The sequence below is a fragment of the Peromyscus leucopus genome, chromosome 3 (genome assembly GCF_004664715.2).
Source record: "Peromyscus leucopus breed LL Stock chromosome 3, UCI_PerLeu_2.1, whole genome shotgun sequence".
NCBI classification, from domain to species: domain Eukaryota; kingdom Metazoa; phylum Chordata; class Mammalia; order Rodentia; family Cricetidae; genus Peromyscus; species Peromyscus leucopus.
The window spans coordinates 87,731,440-87,752,018 of NC_051065.1; the positions used below are offsets into that span (position 1 = coordinate 87,731,440).

At 43.5% G+C, this 20,579-nt stretch overlaps 1 protein-coding gene across 1 annotated transcript in view; it reads right to left on the minus strand.

Moving 5' to 3' along the window:
• Nucleotides 1-4,269: 4,269 nt before the first annotated feature.
• The window catches only part of Rmnd5a (required for meiotic nuclear division 5 homolog A), a 55,123-nt gene continuing 38,813 nt past the window's right edge, over nt 4,270-20,579 (minus strand). Inside the window, exons 5-9 of the mRNA XM_028860224.2 lie at nt 14,751-14,917; nt 13,868-14,033; nt 13,093-13,195; nt 10,327-10,481; nt 4,270-8,799 (exon numbers count right to left, since the gene is read on the minus strand). Coding sequence (XP_028716057.1) covers nt 8,736-8,799; nt 10,327-10,481; nt 13,093-13,195; nt 13,868-14,033; nt 14,751-14,917 — 655 coding nt within the window. The 3' untranslated portion in view covers nt 4,270-8,735. The remainder of the gene's footprint in view (nt 8,800-10,326; nt 10,482-13,092; nt 13,196-13,867; nt 14,034-14,750; nt 14,918-20,579) is intronic.

Here is a 20,579-nt window from a genome sequence, read left to right on the forward strand (position 1 = left end):
AGCCCCAAACTCCAAGGCTCAATCGATTCTCCTGTTTTGATGTCTTCCCAACACCGCGCCCTAGGAGTTGCCTTTCTATTGTGTTTTTAAACTAGCATATACAATCATGCCTGACATGACACCCCTGTGAGCGGGAGATGGCCTCCACTTTGCCGGCTGCAGCAGCCTGAGCCGGGAAGCAGGGTTCACAGGCTCTTTATTTAAGCCCTGCTATTGCCACCTCTAGTCTCTTCTGTGGAGGTGGTCCGCTACAGTTTGGGAAATAGGTAAGTGCTGCTTCAGGTCCTCCAGCTACTGGGAGGATTTGAACATGTGCAGGAGCCGCAGCTGGGGGAAAAGAGAGCTCTCTACCTGACCCACCCGCTGGGCAATGGTCCAGGGAATTTCTAGGCAAGCACTCTACCTCCTGGGCTGTTTTCCCGGAAGAAGGCTCTCTTCAAAGCAGTTTAACAGCTAGAGAAAAAGTCCTTTCCCTGGTGCCACGGGACATTTGAGCAAACTATGTAAAGTGTGTCACTGTTTGGCCTCGCCTGACTAAGGCACCTGATTGGTCTAATAAAGAGCTGAATGGCCGACAGCTAGGGAGAAGAGGTTAGGTGGGACTTTCGGGCAGAGATCCGAACTCTGAGAAGAAGAGAGGCAGATTTCGTCAGCTAGACACAGAGGGAGTCAGACATACAGGATGGAGGAGAGGTAAAGAGCCACGTGACAGAACGCAGATGTAATAGAAACGGGTTTATTTATTTATTTATTTTGGTTTTTCGAGACAGGGTTTCTCTGTGTAGTTTTGCGCCTTTCCTGGAGCTCACTTGGTAGCCCAGGCTGGCCTCGAACTCAGAGATCCACCTGGCTCTGCCTCCTGAGTGCTGGGATTAAAGGCGTGTGCCACCACTGCCCGGCAGAAAAGGGTTAATTTAAGTTATAAGAGCTAATGGAACAAGCCTAAAGTAAGGCCAAGCTTTCATAACAAATAAGTCTCCATGTCGTTATTTGGGAGCTGGTGGTCCCAAAAGGAAGCCCAACAAGGACTAGCTACATGGTGTTGACTTCATTTCTTGGTAACCAAGTGCCCCACTTGTAAAATATGTAATATTCCCTACCCCAAAAGAAGAAACACACATTTATAGACTTCTTTAATGGACTAGAGCCATCCTCCAAGGAAAGTAGATACTGTAAGAAGAGAACTTGTACTGAACTTTTCACAAGCTATGTCATACCGACTAGGTCTCCCCAGTATTTTTTTTTTTTTTCATTTATGTATGAGTGCCTCTGGCGTGCCCCCTTACCTTCACTGGAGCTGGAGTTCTTTCTTTCAAAGACTTCCACTCTGACAAAGCTGGCATACCCTTTTTAAAAACTCTTTTTATTAGTCCAGGCATGGAGACTTAGGACTTTAAGCATCCTGAGGAGGCAGAGGTAGGCAGATCCTTGAATTCAAGGCCAGCCCGGTCTACAAAGTGAGTTCCAGGACAGCCAGGGCTACATTGAGAAACTCTGTTTGGAAAACAAACAAACCTCTTTTGGTACATTTACCTATCCATCTACCTACGTACCTACCTGTGTGTGTGCGTATGTGCACTGTGTCATTGTGTTGGTCAGAGGACGATTTCAAGGATCTGGGAAGTTGGTTCTCTCCTTCCACCACACGGGACCCATGGATGGAACTCGGGTTGTCAGGTGTGGCAAGTGCCTTTACTTGCTGGGCCATTTCACCAGCCGTGAGCTGGAGTTACAAGTGGTTGTTGACCGTGAGGACGGCTTTTTTTTTTCCCCTGAAAATACCTTCAGAAACCGAACTTTTACCTGACTTTCCAACCAAGTTAATAATATGCCTGTGAGCTGGGCCGTAGTGGTGCACGCCTTTGATCCCAGCACTTGGGAGGCAGAGGCAGGTGGATCTCTGTGAGTTTGAGAACAGCCTCCTCTACAGAGCTAGTTCCAGGACAGTCAAGTCTATACAAAGGAATCCTATCTCAAAAAACCAAACAAACAAAATGCCTGTGATTAAGTTTAACTAGCCTTCAAGAAAATAACGTAGCCAGTCTTGCTATTATGCATAGGGCTCCCATGTAATCAGATTTTTACAACCTAAGTTAAATTAAATGCAGTTCTAACCTTAAAATTATATATATTTTAAAAGATTTATTTATCATATATACAATGTGTTCTGTCTGCATGTGTGCCTGCACGCCAGAAGAGGGTCACATTGATCTTTCTATTACAGATGCTTTTGAGCTTCTTACCATTTATTTTTTTTTTTTGTTTTTTTTTTTTTTTTTTTTTTTTTTGTGCATTGCTGAAGCAGTTAAAAACATTATACACTTTGTATGTTTTTAATCTGGACAGAGTCACAGATCTCATTACAGATGGCTGTGAGCCACCATGTGATTTGCTGGGAATTGAACTCAGAACCTCTGGAAGAGAGGCAGTCTCAGTGCTCCATTAACTAACCTCTGAGCAGCCAGCCTCTCTCAGCCCCCAGAAGAATCTTCTTTCTGCTAATATGATACCCTTACAGTGAACACTGATGTGGGTGCTGGAAACTGAACTCAAGTCCTCTCGAAGAGCATTAAGTGCTCTTAACCAGAGCCACCTCTCCAGGGTGTCCCAAGGTAAAAAGTAACCCCTCCTAAGTGGACACTTATCCTGGGATCTCAGAGCTGCAGGAGAACCAAGGGCATTCCTGCATACATATACTTACCACCAGAGTTTGGCCTGAGAAGTGAGATGCTAGTCTCAACTATACCACCAGGATGACACGTTCCTAAGGTGCCTGGGAGAGACCTATATTATTTCCCAGACACTGCTATCAGACTCAGGCCCCAAAGCATATCCCATAGGAAACTAAAGTCTGAGAGATAAGTGTTGGGCAGAAATGCTTTGTTCAGTGGCCACAGAATGAAAAAGAGGGAGCTTTGCTCAAAGCTTAGCTTCCCCACTTCTGGGACTTACAGGAGTCACAGATAAAGGGAGATGGCCGGAGGGGATGGGCATTCATCTTTTCAGCAAGGAGAGAGTGATCTTTTAGGAATTCAATTGTCACTTTTTAATAACATGAGTGTTCTGCCTGCGTGTATGTATGTGCCCCACATGCATGCCTGGTGCCAAGCCAGAAGAGGGCATGACATCCCCTGGAACTGGAGTAATGGATGGCTGTGAGCCATCATGCGGTTGTTTCTGTTTCTCTGTAAGAACAAATACTCCTCACCACTGAGCCCTCTCTCCAGACCCTGCCACCTTTTCCCCACTGCGGTCATGGCCTGTGTTTTGTCATGGTGATTGGGAGGTGTCATGAGCCCTCAGTGGGAGTTAGCAGGTGAGAACCAAGCAAGTCTAGTGTGAGTTAACCCTGTATTGTAACAGCATTGGTCATTTCTCAAATAATCAACATGGCTACATACGCAGCCATGTAGAATCTGACCCAACCCAAAGGTTAATACAGCAAAAGGAAATAGATGCAATGTGAAGGAAGAGATGTCAAGCATTTTCATCAACGTTGTCACCACCAGACACCTGCAGGTCCAAGTGAAGAGTGTTTCTGGCAGGCATGCCCTTCAAGTAGCCTTGGCAACTGTTACCATAATGTGGCAAAGGAGTTAGAAGTCGCTAATATATTGCCTAAACATGTACCACCCACAATTAGCAATGTTGAAGTCAACTAAAAGGTAGAGTTTATTTAGTGCCCTTCCCTCAATGATACTGTACGGGTTCGTTTTGTCAACGTGGAAAGGAAACCCCCAATCGAGGAACTGACTCCAACGGACTGGCTTAAAGGCAAGTTGCTTTTGGTCACGGTGTTTGTAACAGCAACTGAAAACAAACCAGACAGCCATCAAGGGAAACCAAATTATGGTGGCCCGACTCTGCTCTGAAACTGTCAACACTCGGGGCTGCCTCTGGGGGCTCTTTCAGGCCATTTCATGAAACAAGATTTTCCCTTGGTAACAATCTCAATGTCTTTAAAAACTAGAAGGCACACAAATCAATTCCTGTTCTCAATAGATGGCCTTAGCTTCCTGTTAAGGCTAGACAATTCAGCCTCTGTTCTTGCCCATCACTGCTGAGCCGCACCCCGCCCCAGCAACCTGGAAACACAAAGTCCCCTCATCTCAAGCTCTAGAAGGCGTCCAGTCACCTCTTCTTCCCACACTGCTGGTGGTGAGGTGTTGACAAAGACACTCTCTCAGGGACTTTCTCCTCTCACAATGACCACCTCCACACTCCACCCGGACTTGTCACCTAGCAAGTTCACAGACTGGTTCCACAAAACACTTTTTAAATGTGCAATTCTTTAATCTTAAAAAATATACACGGGAGAAGCCATGTGTTTTACATAGGAATACACACGTTAACAAAGCATTTCTTATAGTTTTCCAAACTCTATTGTATCAGTCTGAAATTTATAAATTAAACATATCAGAATTTTTAAGTTAAAATGAAATCCCTGAAACTACTGGATATGTTAAGACTTCCCCCCCCCCAAATCAAATGAGCAGAGAGTATCAGTATGATTTAAGTAAGGTTTATTGTTACCTTTATTGCCTATAATCTAGAAGATGCAGTTTTATTGTGCCTTTGCAAACAGGATACATCTCTTAAAAAAACTGATCAAAAATTTCCATACATATAGCTCTATATGATAGATTACAGTGCAACACTATTCATAATTATAGAAACACTATAGAACCCAGGAGCACGGGATAAGCCAAAGAAATACAATCCTGAGCCATCTGAGCAAAATGATCTGATGAATTCTTAGTGTAGGCTAGAAAACATAGTGGAGAAATCCATGCACGCTGCAGACATGAGTAAAGGGCCAGCAGCCGTTGCTTGCTAGCTTCGGGGGTGGTGGTGAATTTCCACACATGCACACTCTCACACTCCTGTTTCCTTCTGCTGCCCTCCCGCCCCAGTACATTCACTCCAGCCCCTTCCCAAAAGAAATGTTCAGGCACTAAATCCTACAGAAGCCCACACCTGCCTGGCCGTGAGGAGCTTAAGACTGCTGCTAAAATAGTGTAGGAATCCACCATACCGTGGAGCGAAGCACACACTGTAGGCCAGTCTAGCTTCGTTTTGCCTCTTTGGAAGTAAATGAAGCATATGCCTGCTACAGCTTAAAAACACCTTTAAAAAAACTTCTCTTGCTACATCTTGAAGTAAAATCAACAGTGGAAAATTCACCCTAAAACTAACTGCCTCATCTGCTACTAAAATACATTTGCCACTCTATTTTTGGTATCTACTCAATTGTAATTCAATATGAAAAGTTCATGAAGCTTGTACCTGCTTATGGTGAACACTACAGTACCACATACAACCTGTCAGCTGAAGGCTTACGAAACACCAAGCTTTGTATGTGATCCTTGCTACATGTTCCCTCTGTGTGTTCCGCAAGACCACAGTATTCTATTGTTACCAAAGATAATGTACAGACAGTTCAATGGTGAAAAGTATTTGGTTCGTCTTCACCATACACATCCTAGGGATGAACTGAACAATCCACGTCTCCATACCTTCCCTGAAGATAACCTGAGTCGGCTGACTAGACAGACAGACAGCATGGCTGTCAGTCTATGAGAGGTTGAGCTGGGAAACCAGAGGGCTTGTGTAGTCTACCAGCAGCTTGAATTGTGCAGATAAACCGAGCTCTTGGCTTTTGATATGCACTGTCCCAAAGGCTGACACCATTGAGGTGGGAACCACACACAGCACAGCCTACGGGACTGGCCACCTGGAGAGGATGATTGGGGATCCTCATCCCCACATGATTTGGTGTGGGTTTAACGTCTCCCTACACATTAGCTGCTGTGGAAAAAGTCAAACGAAAAATTTACCTCCTAGCTTTCTTATTTTCAATTAAATGTCACACACTCACAAAATACATACTCTATGAATATGAGGTGGCTCTTTTTCATTTTTTTTTTTTTAAAAATAAAGAGGCACCAATACCCGTTCATTTATGTATTAAAAGTCTCATATAGTCATCAATAAAACAGAAATGGCATCTGTGATGGTCACACAAAGGAGAAAAGGATCAATGACAACTGTAGCCACTGTGGAGAGGCTGTGGCTACACCAGAATCTAACGATGTGCTAAGAAGGTTTTACTGGTTTAGCAGAGTCCCATGGCGGCCTTTGTCCACTTCCAGGAGGAAATGGTTCTCAAAGAAGCCATTCTGTGGCTGTACCTGGCACATGCCTGGTAGCCAAGTGACTGACAAGCCTGAAGAGACAGATGGTACCCTCCTGCACACTAGCATGAGCACGGCATCAGTGATGGCGTGTTCTTCACTACTGTGAAGGAGGTTCTAGAGTGTAAAGGTCCTAAGGTTGTACTTCAGCATCTTTGGTCAAGGTCTAGCTTCTTCAAATCCACCTCTGCTCAGTCAGTCTCTCACAGGTTCAAGTCCACACATGTGAAGAAGAGCTCAAGACCTAGTTCCCATGGTAAATTGTCAGATCAAGTTTCTGGTTTTGGCCCTTGCCCTCCCAGTCCACCAGGACTACAAGACCTTACAGAGGAAGCCGTAAGGCCAGACACTTGATAAAACTCATTTTTTTTTTTCAAGTTTAATGAGCTTCACAAGAAACTGCCAATGTGACTCCCAGCACCAGGAGGACCAGGCAGAGCCTTTGTCCTTAAAACGGCCTGAGCCAACTGTGTAAAGGGTCTTGCTTCCAAAAAGGATTTGCCACCAGCCTCAAAAACATGTCTGTATCACACAGATTCTATGTGAAGTCTAAATGTCATGTAGATGTTTGAAGTTGGAAGGTAAGAATAAGTTATGGGGAAAAAAACCTAAAAACTAAATTTGGCCTATGAATAACAAAGTTGTTTTAAAAAAGTCTGACACTCTAGAATTTAATTCTGAGGAAAAATTATCTGTAGTAAACGAGTTTACACCCTCAACAGGACACTGCCTGGTACTATGCCTTTTCTCCTTGCTAGTCCAGAGGTCTCTGCTCTTCTTTCACTGCTGCATGGGGCATGGGGGATTCGACAGAGCACCCCAACAGTGAAGCAGAAATCACTGTGAGCCAGGCCAAGTCTGAACAAAGCATGCACTCTGAGCTGGGCCGATCATGATCCCGGCTAACCAACCCAGCACACAGTAGCCGTCAAGGTGAGCTGACCACACGGTCATTTCACAGGGCTTCTCTGCAGTATTAGTTTCTCCCTTCACAAGCAAATGCCAGCTCCCAGGCAAACATTTCAGCAAAGACCATCAGGCTAGTATACCACCGTGAATGCTGGCAATTTCTAATTGACTTAGCACCAAAGCCATCACCCCATCCCCTTAAACCAAGTCCATCTGCAGTTTACAATAGGAAGAGTCACATTTCTCTTTGCTTCTGTGTTTACAACTTTTTTCATTTTCTCATGAAAGTATTCCTATGTTGATGTTCAGATCTACATCAGATGAAATAAAGTTGTGAACTATTTGGTGATTCCACACAGCACTCTTCTCAAGGTGAAGCATTTCATGGGGTTAAGTCAGAATTATGTCCACAGAAGTCTTTTCCATGTAGTTCCTCATACAGAATAACTCTTACACATGGCTCTTTCTGGGCAGTACATTAAAAGAAGATACCTCACAAGAGAAAAGATCATTATCTGTCGCCATTTGACTAATATACAGGTTCACAGTCAATCTGATAAGACACTCTGCAGAAGAGAGGCATGAACAAATACTAATTAAACACAAAACCGCAGTAAACATGGTCCATAGCACTAAAAGTTGCTAGTGTCTATCCTTAAGGACCTGAAGTGATGAGTCTGGTAACTGCATTTAGAACTGGAACATGCTTCTTCTTCCCTTCCACATACACAATGTTTGATGCTGGTGCACATATTTATATACACATGCACAACACTGTGTGTCTATGATGATAAACTAATGTGATACCCAGCCAAGTCTTGAAGGCAGATTTGAAAGGGCAGGGTGCTAAGACCGAGAGAGCATATATCAACTTAGTAACACCCTAACTTCAGAATTCCATTTATTAAATACACTTTTTAAAAAGCACCTCTTGGTAATAAAAGCAAAGAACCAGTAATATCTCTTTCATTTTCATATCAGCCTGCTAAATTCATGATGGGATTTTAAACAGGAAGCCTTCTAGGGCTTACAGACAGTACTCGAATGCAGGCGTGCTGATTTTGAAGCAGGAGCTGGAGCAGAGAAAAACATCAAAAAGCAACATACATTTGGAATTTATCACAGCTTTCTTCCTTAAGCCAAAAAAGAAAAACAAAACAAAAAAGCAAATTCGTTGTATAACCACAATTCAATTTGTCAAACTCCTATGAAGAATTTTCATTTAATTATGTATACATAACAAGAAAGAAAGTTCTTCCACAAACACGCTCAAGCTTACAATTATCAAGAAGATGACAGGAGGAAAAGCAGGAGGAGTACTAAACACAGGTCAGGAAGGGCCACTTCTGTTTCTGTTTGAAGTAAAAATCACCGTATAGGAAGTACAAAACCTGCTCTGAATGACAACTGCTGGTGTGTTTACTTGATCAGAAGCAAAGACCAAGAGTGAAAAGCCCTATGAAACACCCGTCTGGAGCACTCCCTCCCTCGTGCACACGAGTGTGCCAGCAGCTTCTGGAGCACAGCTTACAAACCCGGAAGTCCTTGGATAGCTGCAGTCAATGGATCGCTCTTGTCTCGAATGGACCCATAATTCAGTTTCACTTACAAGTTGCAAACAAACTCATTTCTTCAGAAAAATATCTGTTTGGCATCTCCTGGACTTTGTTCCATTGGGCAATATGGACATTTTAATCTGAATACAAGATAGAAAAGAATGAGTCAAGAACAATGTCAGCACTCCATTTGCACTTAGGTACATACACCTACAACATGTGCAAAAGCGCAGCTTCTATGTTTATTTGTCTGGAGGATTAACTGCACTCCCTTAACGTAACTGCCAGCCAGGCTTTGTAGGGTCACAGAAAATAACACCCCAGTCAGACCCTCACCTGAAAGCTTCTTTAATACCTAGTAACTGGTGAAAATTGTTTTGCAGGTAAAACAAAGACAATTTTCTGAATACCGATTCCTGAATTTCAGAAGTAAATCTAATTTCAGCCCACCAAGGTTTACATTGCACCTGCCCCTAAATGAATTTCAAATGTGTGAACTGTATAATTTATTTAAGGACAGCAAATCTGTTGTGAGCTGCCAAGCCTGCACCAAGAACAGCCCACATACCTTTCAGTGACAAAGAACACTGGCTCCATGTGAACAGGGTCACCAGTGATCTGCACTGCCAGGGTTTCTGTGTGGTCTGAGAAGGGCATAAACAGTTTCTTTCAAGCAAGAGACCTCCCTGGAAAAAGTGTCTTCCCACAATGGTCCAGAACCAACACCAGTGAAGACTCCCCTAACTGCCTAAACTAGAATACCTTTGAGACTTTTTTTTTTTAATTGGGCTCATTATCTATAAAAATTACCATGCACTTTGAACCGTGATTACAATGGTAGGAATTTATCGCATGTGGATAACAGACACTAACACTGTATTCATCAATAGGAAACTAACTAAATAATAATATTTCCATACTGCAGAGTAGTATACATTTGGGGGGGGTGGTGGAGGCAGGAAGGCATGAGGTTGAAACAATCTCATGTAGCTAAGTCCAACTTGCTATGTAGTCGAGGGTGATCTTAAACTCCAGATCCTCCTGCCTCTACTACTCAAATGCTGGGGTTATAAGCAAGTACAAGTACAACCATGCCATGCTAGTCTGATAACTTTAACAGTAACAAAGGGCAGCATACTGCCTACGTTGCAGCATATAAAAAGATCTCCAAGTAAATCCCTAATTGAGAAAAGTAAATCACAGAAGGGAGAAGAGTAAACACAGTACATTACTCTTAAAACCTTGGGGCGGTGTGTGTGTGTGTGTGTGTGTGTGTGTGTGTGTGTGTGTGTGTGTGTGTGTGTGTCTACCCAAAGAATTAGACTACATTTATAAATCTAATCACTAAATCCTTGAGCAGATTAAACTAACCAAAGAGATTAGATGTTACCACTTTCAATGAATAGTTAAGAAACTAATTTCTAAATCTAGTTATGGGGTGAGCATGGTGCTGCATACCTTAAATGCCAACACTTGGGAGGCAGGGGCAGACAAATGTATGAGTTTGACCCTGGCCTGGTCTACAGATTACCAGGAGTACACAGAAAAACCTTGTCTCAAAAAACCAATAAGTAAGTAAATACATAATTCTAACTTCATTCATTTATCCTTATTACATCTTATCTTCACATAAGATTTATTTAATGTTTAAGAAATCAGACACTTACTTGCTACCATTAAACATTTTATTCAGGGCATCTCTTGATATAATATGACCACAAACCAGTTTCATGGGTGGATTGTTATCTGTTGTTTGCTGACGAAGAATGGGGCAGGCAAATATGGAGTGATACCAGCACTTTTTACCAAGGTCCACTTCAATCTGTTTGAAAAAGAAAAATGAGAAAGGTTAGTTAACCCTGAGAACGACCCACATCACCATCACTGTGCAGCAAGAACATCTGTTTGAGCTGACTCCAGTGGAGCCGTCACAAAGAACGGCAAGTCTTAGGATTCAAAGTGGAGTTAAACAACAACTTCCACTTTTTAAACCAGATTCTGAAGTCTGAGAAAACCAGGCATGGTGCTTTAGAAGCTGATACCTTTTTTTGGTGGTACCAGGCAGCCAACTCATAGCCTGGCCCATGAGCAACCACCAACCACTAAGCCACATACATCCCCAGCCTAAACATCTCGAAATTTATTAGAATATATACCAAAGGCAAAAACACCAGCCACCCTGGTTGCCCTGTAGGCAGCACTTGGTGAGGTGATCAATTCAGTGCAACAACTCCTCCAAGGGCAGTCTAAATATAGTTACTGCTTGTGTGCACTTCAGACCTGAGCTTCCTACATAGTGTGTGTGAAGTGGTCCAGAGAAAACCTGAAACAGGGAGGAAGCCAAGGCTTGCCCCCCCCCCCCCCCCGCCTCTTTTCTGCAGTGGTGGGAATCCAATGCAGGGCTCTGAATGTGGCCAGGCAGTGTAAGCCAGCCCAAACCCTACCTCCTACCCCTTATGTACATGCCTCTTTTCTTTTTTGCTTTTTGAGATAAGATCTCCGTAAGTTGTCTAAGCAGGCTTTAAACTTGTGATTCCCCTGCCTCAGCCTCTCAAGTGCCTGGAATTATGGGCTTGTACCAATATTTAAGCTAAGTCAAATCTCAAACAGTATGTTTTGTGATTGGTACACTAAAGCTCATGGTACGGCATCCCCATTATGTTTTTGCCACAAACATATCAAATCATATAAAAGCCTGAAGTCATCTAGCAGAGCAGCTGCTTCACACAGAGCCTCAGCAAATACATTGCTTCCCTTTCTTCTCAATCTAGAATAGCTATTGTCCTAAAAGTCCATTACTGCCAGGGGTGGTGGCACGAGCCTTTAATTCCAGCAGAGAAAGGAGATTTGAGTTGGAGTACAGCCTGACCTATACACTGAGTTCCATGCCAGCCAGGGACACACAGCGAGACACTGACTCAAAAAAATAAAATAGACCTATTAAGGTTCTTCAAGGAAAACTGATAAAAGGTAGGGATAGAGTCTAGTGTTCACAGGGCCGGAGTCCAAATTACAGTACCACAAAAATAGTGGAACAGACCTATAAACCTGGTACCCAGGAGGATTGGAAGGAACCTAAACTAGACACATAGTAAGAGCCTCTTTAAAAAAAAGACAAAAAGAGAATGAAAGTCAAAAGTACATCAAAGCAATTGTGAGGGGAGATCGCCAACCACCACCTCCTGTTGCTTTCCTAGCCCCAAGTGCACGTTGTCAGCTGGGATCCTACCGAGTGCTTGACTTCAGTGTGCACATTTCCAAGATGCTCACGGCATGATCCTAAAACGGCCAGGGCCGGGCACCTGCTCACAGAACCGCGCTCTTCCACTTGCTCAGGCAGCAGAGCAGAGCGCTGCTTCTGTCCCAACCACAGGCAGTACCGAGGGCACCTGTCCTTTAATCACAAACCATCTTCAACAAGCTCTTCCAGGTGATGCAACCAAGTGACAGGCTTCCAGCTGGAAGAACAAGGCAACTACAGACAAACCTGTGGTGGTGTGGCAGCGAGAAGCCAGCACCAAAGGCTTAACTTAGTCCTCCAGGGCCTGGACATAATGGTGTCAGAAATGGTAATTGCAAGTTAAAAAGTCTTAGTGTCTACTTCCAGAGGAAACACATACAATAAACTTTGCACCTCACGTCATAACCACCAGGGCAGCCACAAAGTGCCTGCCACCTCTAGGCTTCCATAGTCCATAAAGAGAAGGGACCCTCTTTTTACAGATAACAAACTACTGCCCACAAGTGAGTTCACTAGAAAACACTCTGTGTGCTAACAGAAGGCACAACTCTCCCCACTTCTGGGGTTTGCATCTATCAGCTTACAACCGAAACTGGAGTCAAAATTTTGGATACACTCCCCCAGTGTCTCCAAAGGATACTATGTCCCACATATCTATTTTCTTGTTTGATTTTGTTGTTGTTGTTGTTGAGAGAGGGTCTTAATGAGGCCCTGGCTGCCTTGGAACTCACTATGTAGGTCAGCCTGGCCTCAAACTCAAAAGATTTGCCTGCCTCTGCCTCCCAAGTGCTGGAATTAGTGTGCACCATCACTCCCTCACATCTATTTTAATTTGAATTTGTTAACTGATTTGTTTCCTTTTTAGAGTGGTGCTGGACCCAAAGCTATTCTCTCAACTTTATTTTTCACTCCTGTTATGTGCATTAAAACAAGCAAACAAAAACAAACTCGTTGAGTGTCTATAACCGAGTTTCCTGAAGAAATGGCACAATCAGCACCTTTTTTTACAACTTTATGCCAGAAGAGAGCATCAGATCCCCCTATAGATAGTTGTGAGCCTCCATGTGGTTGCTGGAAATTGAACTCAGGACCTCAGGAAGAGCAGCCAGTGCTCCTAACCACTGAGCCATCCCTCCCACTTCGACCTCTTCTAAGGTGGAAGGGTAATTTGTAAACTGTGGCTAGAACTCACAGGTAATTCGTCTTTCTGGTTCCAAACTCCGGTGCACTGTCTCTGCTCGATCACAGCTTTGATGTTAATGAGTGCGGGCAGTGCTACGCAGCCTGCGGAGAAACTGAGGGCAGAAGGAAGAAATGTCAGTGCCCACGCCAAAGCACAGACCTGTAAGCTGTCTCCTCTGAAAAAAAAAGAAACGCATTCTCTCCTCATCCTCCTGCTTCCAGCCTGCTCTCAGCTATATTTCCTGTAGTTACTAAAAAAATAATCCCCTTTACAAACAAAACATAAAACCCTAGTGCTACCAACATAAGCCTAGCCAGTATGGGAGAAATGGGGGGGTGGGCTAAGTGCTTTATGCAAATGCCCTTTTGTGTCATACAGAATGCTAAAAAAAAAAAAAAAACATGACCCAAATGCCAACTTAAAGCAGTATTTACCGCCTACCCAAGGCACTGCAGAGCTCAAAAGGCACTTCCTAGGTAGCCAGCACGGTAGTGAGGAGCACAGTGAGCACCTGCCAGGCTGGTGACAATGCCCCCAACAACACAGACCTTCATCTGTGCAAAGGTCGGCTTCGGAAAAGGGGCTTTGGACTCCCTGGGTCCCAGACCACACTTGGAGAAGAGCTGCCCTAAAACTGTGTCACTGCCAACTGTGACAAGCACTTGAAGTACCCACTGCACGCTTCTGCAGAAAGACAACACAATCCACTGGCTTAAAACAAAGGAAACAGGAGAAGTTGCCCAACCCAGTGGCCATTTCCGAGTGAGCAGGGCCATTACTGCACCTGACACTGAGCGGAGACTCCACAGAGAGCCCAAGGAGGGCACAGGCATCCCGTGTAAAGATGTCACAGATGTCAGCCCACTGGTTTGCATCAAGCAGGTGAACATATGGTGAATTCTCAATCCCTTGTCTCAGGTACACGAGGCTTCCCATCAATACCTGAATGTCTGAAAGAAAAAGCCCCGGAAAATGGAGGTGTGCACAGCCATATCTGAAACAGTATTTCCTTGTGAACAACAGGCTGAAAAAGCTAAGAACATCTCCATCCCATGCAGCATATCCTAAAGCAATGCAAACATTCTGGTCCCTAATCTTGACTGCCAAGTCCCTCCCCCTAAACTAAGGACACAGCACGGGAGAAGAGGAGAAAAGAGAAGCACTTAAACACTGAACTTGGAATTTCTAGTCTTTCACCAGCACGTATGTTTGGTGAAGGAGGAGCCATACTCACCACACTGGTATGTGAAAGCAGCATGTGGTAATACACAGTGTCCAAGGTGCATGCCACCCCTTGGTCTTGTCAGTGTCTTATAGTGAGGATGCCCCATCTCTGCAATGTCTCTGGCCTCAGTGCTGTGCTACTGCTCTAGTCAGTGTGCAATGTTCCTATTACCAGTCAGCCCAACAGCCTTATTCCTTAGCAGACGTACGGGACAGACACTGTGGTGACTACTGGCTCTTCCCAAACCCTAAAAATCTCGGACTCCAGCCATGCTGGAGGTGCTCATCTGTATTTTCAGCATTCTGGAGGCTGCTGACACAGGAGGATCACAAGTTTGAGACTACATAGAGAGACTCTCTCAATTCCCTGTACTTTCTCTCCCTACCCTGCCCAGGCTCCCTCCCCAAAGTACAAAGGAAAACAGTTGTCTGACTCGACTTACCTTTTTGATGATTTAGGGCAAATGGTTGGAAATTTTTCGCATACTGTAAGGCTTCCCGCTGATTTGTAGTTCCACCCATTAACAAGCTAATAAAGTACAGTCGGTGTAGCTTAAATTCCAAGGAGCTGTTTTGGGCTATGAGCATTTCTCGGTTTGATACTGCCCACCTAAAGCAACAGAACAAGGTTTTAAGAATAATGAAGGGCATGAGCAAGGTGTTTTAAAAACTGGTTGACATCTAGCATGTGAAAAGGGGGTCTGGTCTGCCACCTTGTGGGAAGCTGTAGTAACATCAATCATTAGGAGATGCGAACACAGGGAAAACACACTAAGTTAGAGAACAATGACTTTTTTAATGAGGTTTTATAGTAAGAATGGCTCTGGAATGTCATATAATACACTTGGATTAGAAGAGGCCACCCTCTGGAGTGTGAGCCTTGGGATTCACACCTAGATTGCCTAGAGCTACCCTCTTCCTACTAAACCAGCCTATCTGCAAATGAATCAAAACTCTGAAGGTGAACCTCTGAGCTTTTAAATTACAGTCTCCCTTTACTTATGCATTCATTCCTTATTGGGGGGCCCTCTCATCATGACCTTCATGTGGAAGTCAGAGGACAGCCTATGAAGTCGTTTCTTTCCTTCCACCGTGGTGGACAGAGGGCACCGAATCCAGGTAAGGCTTGGTGCGAGCGCCTTTCTCTACCTGCTGCTGCAGACCTCACTGCAGGCCTGGAGTCTCCTACTTTATGCTACTCCGTTTTGCATTAAAAATTAGCAAACAGGGGTGTGTGTGTGTGTGTGTGTGTGTGTGTGTGTGTGTGTGTGTGTGTGTGTATACAGCTTAGCAATAGGGTGTTGGTTTACCACATACAGAAGGGTCCTGGGTTCAACCCCCAGCAGTACACAAAAAAAAAAAAAAACCTTTATGCTACTCTGTTTTGCATTAAAAATTAGCAAACAGGCCGGGCGTTGGTGGCGTACGCCTTTAATCCCAGCACTCGGGAGGCAGAGGCAGGCGGATCTCTGTGAGTTCGAGCCAGCCTGGGCTACCAAGTGAGCTCAGGAAAGCGCAAAGCTAACAGAGAAACCCTGTCTCGAAAAACAAAAAAAAAAAAAAAAAAATTAGCAAACAGATGTGTGTCGTCGTCGTGTGTGTGTGTGTGTGTGTGTGTGTGTGTACAGCTTAGTGATAGGGTGTTGGTTTACCACATACAGAAGGGTCCTGGGTTCAATCCCCAGCAGTACAAAACAAAACAAAACCAGCAAACAGATATTTCTCAATGTACCTGTCTTTTATCTTATGCCTGTGTTCTGTCCCCATGTATGTGTGCACACTGTGCGTGTCAGGTGCCCTCGAAGGCCAGAAGAGGGCACTGGATCTCCTGGAACTGGAGTTACAGACTGTTTTGATCTGCCACGTGGATGCTGGGAACCAAGCCCAAGTCTCCTGGGAGAGTAACAATACTCTTCCGCTGAGCACCAGCACGCTCAGTCTAAACAGAAGGACAGAAAACAGCACACACGTACACACACTGTATCCACACACAGTGTCCAAAAGGTCTGTATAGATGCCATATATGTTACGAAGGGGAAGGACAGCTTCTGCTCTGAGACTCTGAGGTACCCTGAGTGAGTAGGTAGCAGCAGCACAAGCAGGGACTAACTCAGTGAACTGGGACTACCATGTCAAACGGGATAAAAACACATGTACCACAAGTCAGCTGTTAAAATCAAAGCTTACAAATGTGATAAGGAAGCTTTATTTCTCTAGATGTTCAACTATAAAAGCTATTCTTTAACTGACTTTTACTTGGGCATTTGTCCAGCTAACCCAGCGGAATCTGAGCTAGGTATGAATATAAAATGTGAGTAACTTGAGATGGGGCTATGTTTCGGTGGCAGAGTGCCTGCCCAGCATACACAAGGCCTCTGCTTTGATACCTAGTGCCATTGGGTGGATGGGGGAGGCGGGTATAATAAAGGTGACATAAAATCTGAGTAACTTATTACACCATACTTAATAGTAAAATGTTTCTTAACTAATAAAATCCTGGAGGTGTTCTTGTCCCCACCATTAGCTTTCTCAAGCCGCCTAACACTCATCAGTGAGTGACCATCTGAATGGATGAAACAAAACACTGTTTTTCTAGCTCTCTGCGGTTAGCCTTCTTCCCAACGGTTCAACTAACTTTAACATTTAGGCTGAGGTTAGACAAATTCAAATTTTTATAAAAGCAAAGGCTTTTAATCCAAAGCAGAAATAAATGTGCCAAATAGGCATGTCCAACTTTTTGACTTTGTGACTTGATATTATCATACTCAAAATTTATGCTCAAGAATCAGCAAGAGGGAAAAAAACCCATGCGTTTTGTTTTTGTTTTCTTCTGAGATTGGCTGATCCTGCTTATTATTATGTATTCTAAGTCTCTGCGTTTTCCTGAAAATTTTGTGCTTTCCCTTTTCTTTAGAGCTGAAAATATTCTGTATTATCCATATAACATACTTTCATCATCCATGCATCTGCTGGACTAGGTTGGCTCCGTTTCCTGGCTACTATGACAAACGCAGGGTGCCACTGTCTCTGTGGTAGGTAACAGGGTTCTCTGTGTATATGCCCAGGAGTGGAATGCAAGTTTCTGTTTTGTTTTGTTTTTTTATTTTATCAGTGTTTTGCCTGAATGTTTGTCTGTGTGAGGGTGTTAGATCCTGGAGTTACAGACAGTTGTGAGCTGCCATGTGGGTGCTGGGAATTGAACCCAGGTGCTCTGGAAGAGCAGTCAGTGCTCTTAACCACTGAGCCATCTCTCCAGCCCACCCACACCCTATTTTTTTTTTCCGAGACAAGGTTTCTCTGTGTAGTTTTGGTGCCTATCCTGTATCTCACTCTGTAGACCAAGCTGGCCTCGAACTCACAGAGATCCGCCTGGCTCTGCCTCCCAAGTGCTGGGACTAAAGGCGTGCGCCACCACCGCCCGGTGAATTCAGGTTTAAGTAAGTTTACACATGTTGTGCTGCCCACTCAGCTCTCTTGGACACATGGCTGAGGCTGTATCAGCCTCTGCTCACCATTAATTCAGATTCAGAGACTGTGGCTACTCTGCCTTGGTTTTCACTTTACCCCACAGCTTCCCATGGGCTGATGGCTCATCCTAGCTTCACTGTGATGTTGTCAAGTGACATGTAAATGTTACCACCTTTCAGCCTTTCATAAATGTATCCCCAAATGCTGCTCCTTAGTGACTAAGCAGTGGCACCCACCCTGACACACACTTGACAGGACATGGGCATTCTACTCGGCTTAGCCCATGGCAAGGATTGGTATACTGAAGGCTCTGTACTCAGAATCCCCACCATCCCCCAAATAATACCATGATTTCGCTAGCACTGTTAACTCTCCCTCAGGAGTCTACTCTGCTGCTCCCTCTCCTCCCCTGAATTTGACACTCAGATAGGTATCTATTTCTGGTAAGAATCAAAGAAAAATACACCCGGCCAAGTCTCACAACATACACCACTATACCCTTTCCAGCAGGTTAAAGGCTACAAACATCCTTCCCTTCTAGTCTTCCTTAGGCAGACTTTCTCCACTCTTCCTATTTTTTTTAGTCTCAGCCCTATAAGTACGGGCTTAAAGAAAAGCTTTTAATAGTACAATCCAAATGTCTTCAAAATTCAAACACTAATAAGTCTAATTCAACGAAAAAAGCTAGCAACCCCATAACTTCACTGTGGAGATGGACCACAGTTCATTCAAAGGTACTATCAGCCCTCTGGGTGTGGACCCAAGGTCTAACTCCCCTCCAGCCTTTCCTCCTATCCCATCTTTGTGTCCTGCCAATCTAAGCCACAAAAGCACTCTCAACCAGGGATCCCATGGCATCACAATTAACTAGGATCCAGAAAGGGCAACAACAACCAAAGAATGGGATACCCACCCACTCACCCAAAAAAGACAAGTCTAGGTATCTACACCAAGAACACCTCAAACATCCTAACTCCAGATACCTAGATCCAAGCCTCAAAACACAAATATGAACAGCAAAGACAACATGTCTCCTCCAGAAACAAATCTATTGCAAGAGGCCCTGAGAAATGCAATTTAACTGACGCACAAGACAGGGGCTTCAAAATACCAATTATGAGTATGTCAAAGAGGGTATGAATAAAAGCCTCATGAAGACCATGAAAACAAAAACAGTGGAGTGAAATAATGAAAACATTTCAAGTAGAAACAGAATCACTAAAGAAAACCAAAACTGAGATAAAACTAGAAACGAAAAATTTAGGATATCAAACAAAAACGTCATAGTTAAGCCTCACCAACCGATTACAAGACATGGAGAATGTCAGGCATTGAAGACAAAGTAGAAGAAATGGATAACTCTGCTATTGGACAGGACATTGTTAATATATATAATGGAGTTTTTCGTCCAACTCTGTCAAATGTTAATGGACTAGACATTTTTAGAAAAGGAACTAAAGAGGTGTAAGTGTATAAATTTGAAAGACATTATAAGATAGTTCTGTTAGTGATATAAGTTAGGATAGAAAGTGAATCAGGTACATTTTGGACTTACCAAAATAGGATAGATAATGGAATTATTTTCTTGGAGTTTGTCAAATGCAAATGGACTAGACATTGTTTAGGTATTTATTGCATATACTGTACTTATTGGATATATTTTTTCTTGTATTGGTTATAAGCTTTTTTAAATTTTAGATAAAAAAGGGGAAATGTGGTGGTATTGTGTTCCCCAAAATATTGTGTGATCCTAATAAACTTATTTGGGGTCAGAGAACAGAACAGTCACTAGATATAAAGGCCAGAAAATGGTGGCACACATGCCTTTAATCCTATCACTTGGGAGGCAGAGATCCATCTGATCTCTGTGAGTTCAAGGCCATACTGGAAACAGCCAGGCATGGTGATTCATGCCTTTAATCCCAGGAAGTAATGGCAGGAGGCAGAAAGGTATTTAAGGCATAAGGACGAGGAACTATAGGCTGCTTAAGCTTTTAGGCTTTTGAGCAACACAGTTCAGCTGAAAAGCATCCAGTCTGAGGAAACAGGATCAGCTGAGGAATTGGCAAGGTGAGGTAGCTGTGGCTTGTTCTGCTTCTCTGATCTTCCAGCATTCACCCCAATACCTGGCTCCAGGTTTGTCTTTATTAATAAGAACTTTTAAGATTCCTGTTACATAACTCAGTCAAAAAAAAAATGTTAAGTCCAAAAAATTCCAGGCATAAAACATCTAGGAAACATGGGACACAATGCAAAGACCAAATCTACAAATAATAGGAATAGAGGAAGAAGAAACCCAAGTCAAAGGCAAATAAGATAATTTTAAACAAAATCATAGAAGAAACTTCCCCCATCTAAAGAGGAAGTTGCCTACCAAAGTATATACTCAAAAAATACCAAACAGACAGGACCAGAAAAGAAATTCCCCACAACACATAACAACCCAATCACTAAACATACAACAGCAATATAAAGGATGTTAAAAGATGCAAGGAATAAAGACAAATCATATATAAAGGCAGGCTGATTAGAATACGCCTAATTTCTTAATGGAGACTCTAAAAACCAGGAAGCCTGGACTGAGACCACAGATGCCAGCCCAGAATACTATACATAGCAAAACTATCACTAACAACTGAGAACAAGAAAATGAACATTCCACAATAAAACCAAATTTAAGCAATTTCTATCTAACTATCCAGATCTACAGAAGGCACTGGAAGGAAAAACCTCAGTTTGCAGAGGTTTAACTATATCCAAGAAGACACAATGAATAAATAATCCCAGAACAGTAAATCAAAAGT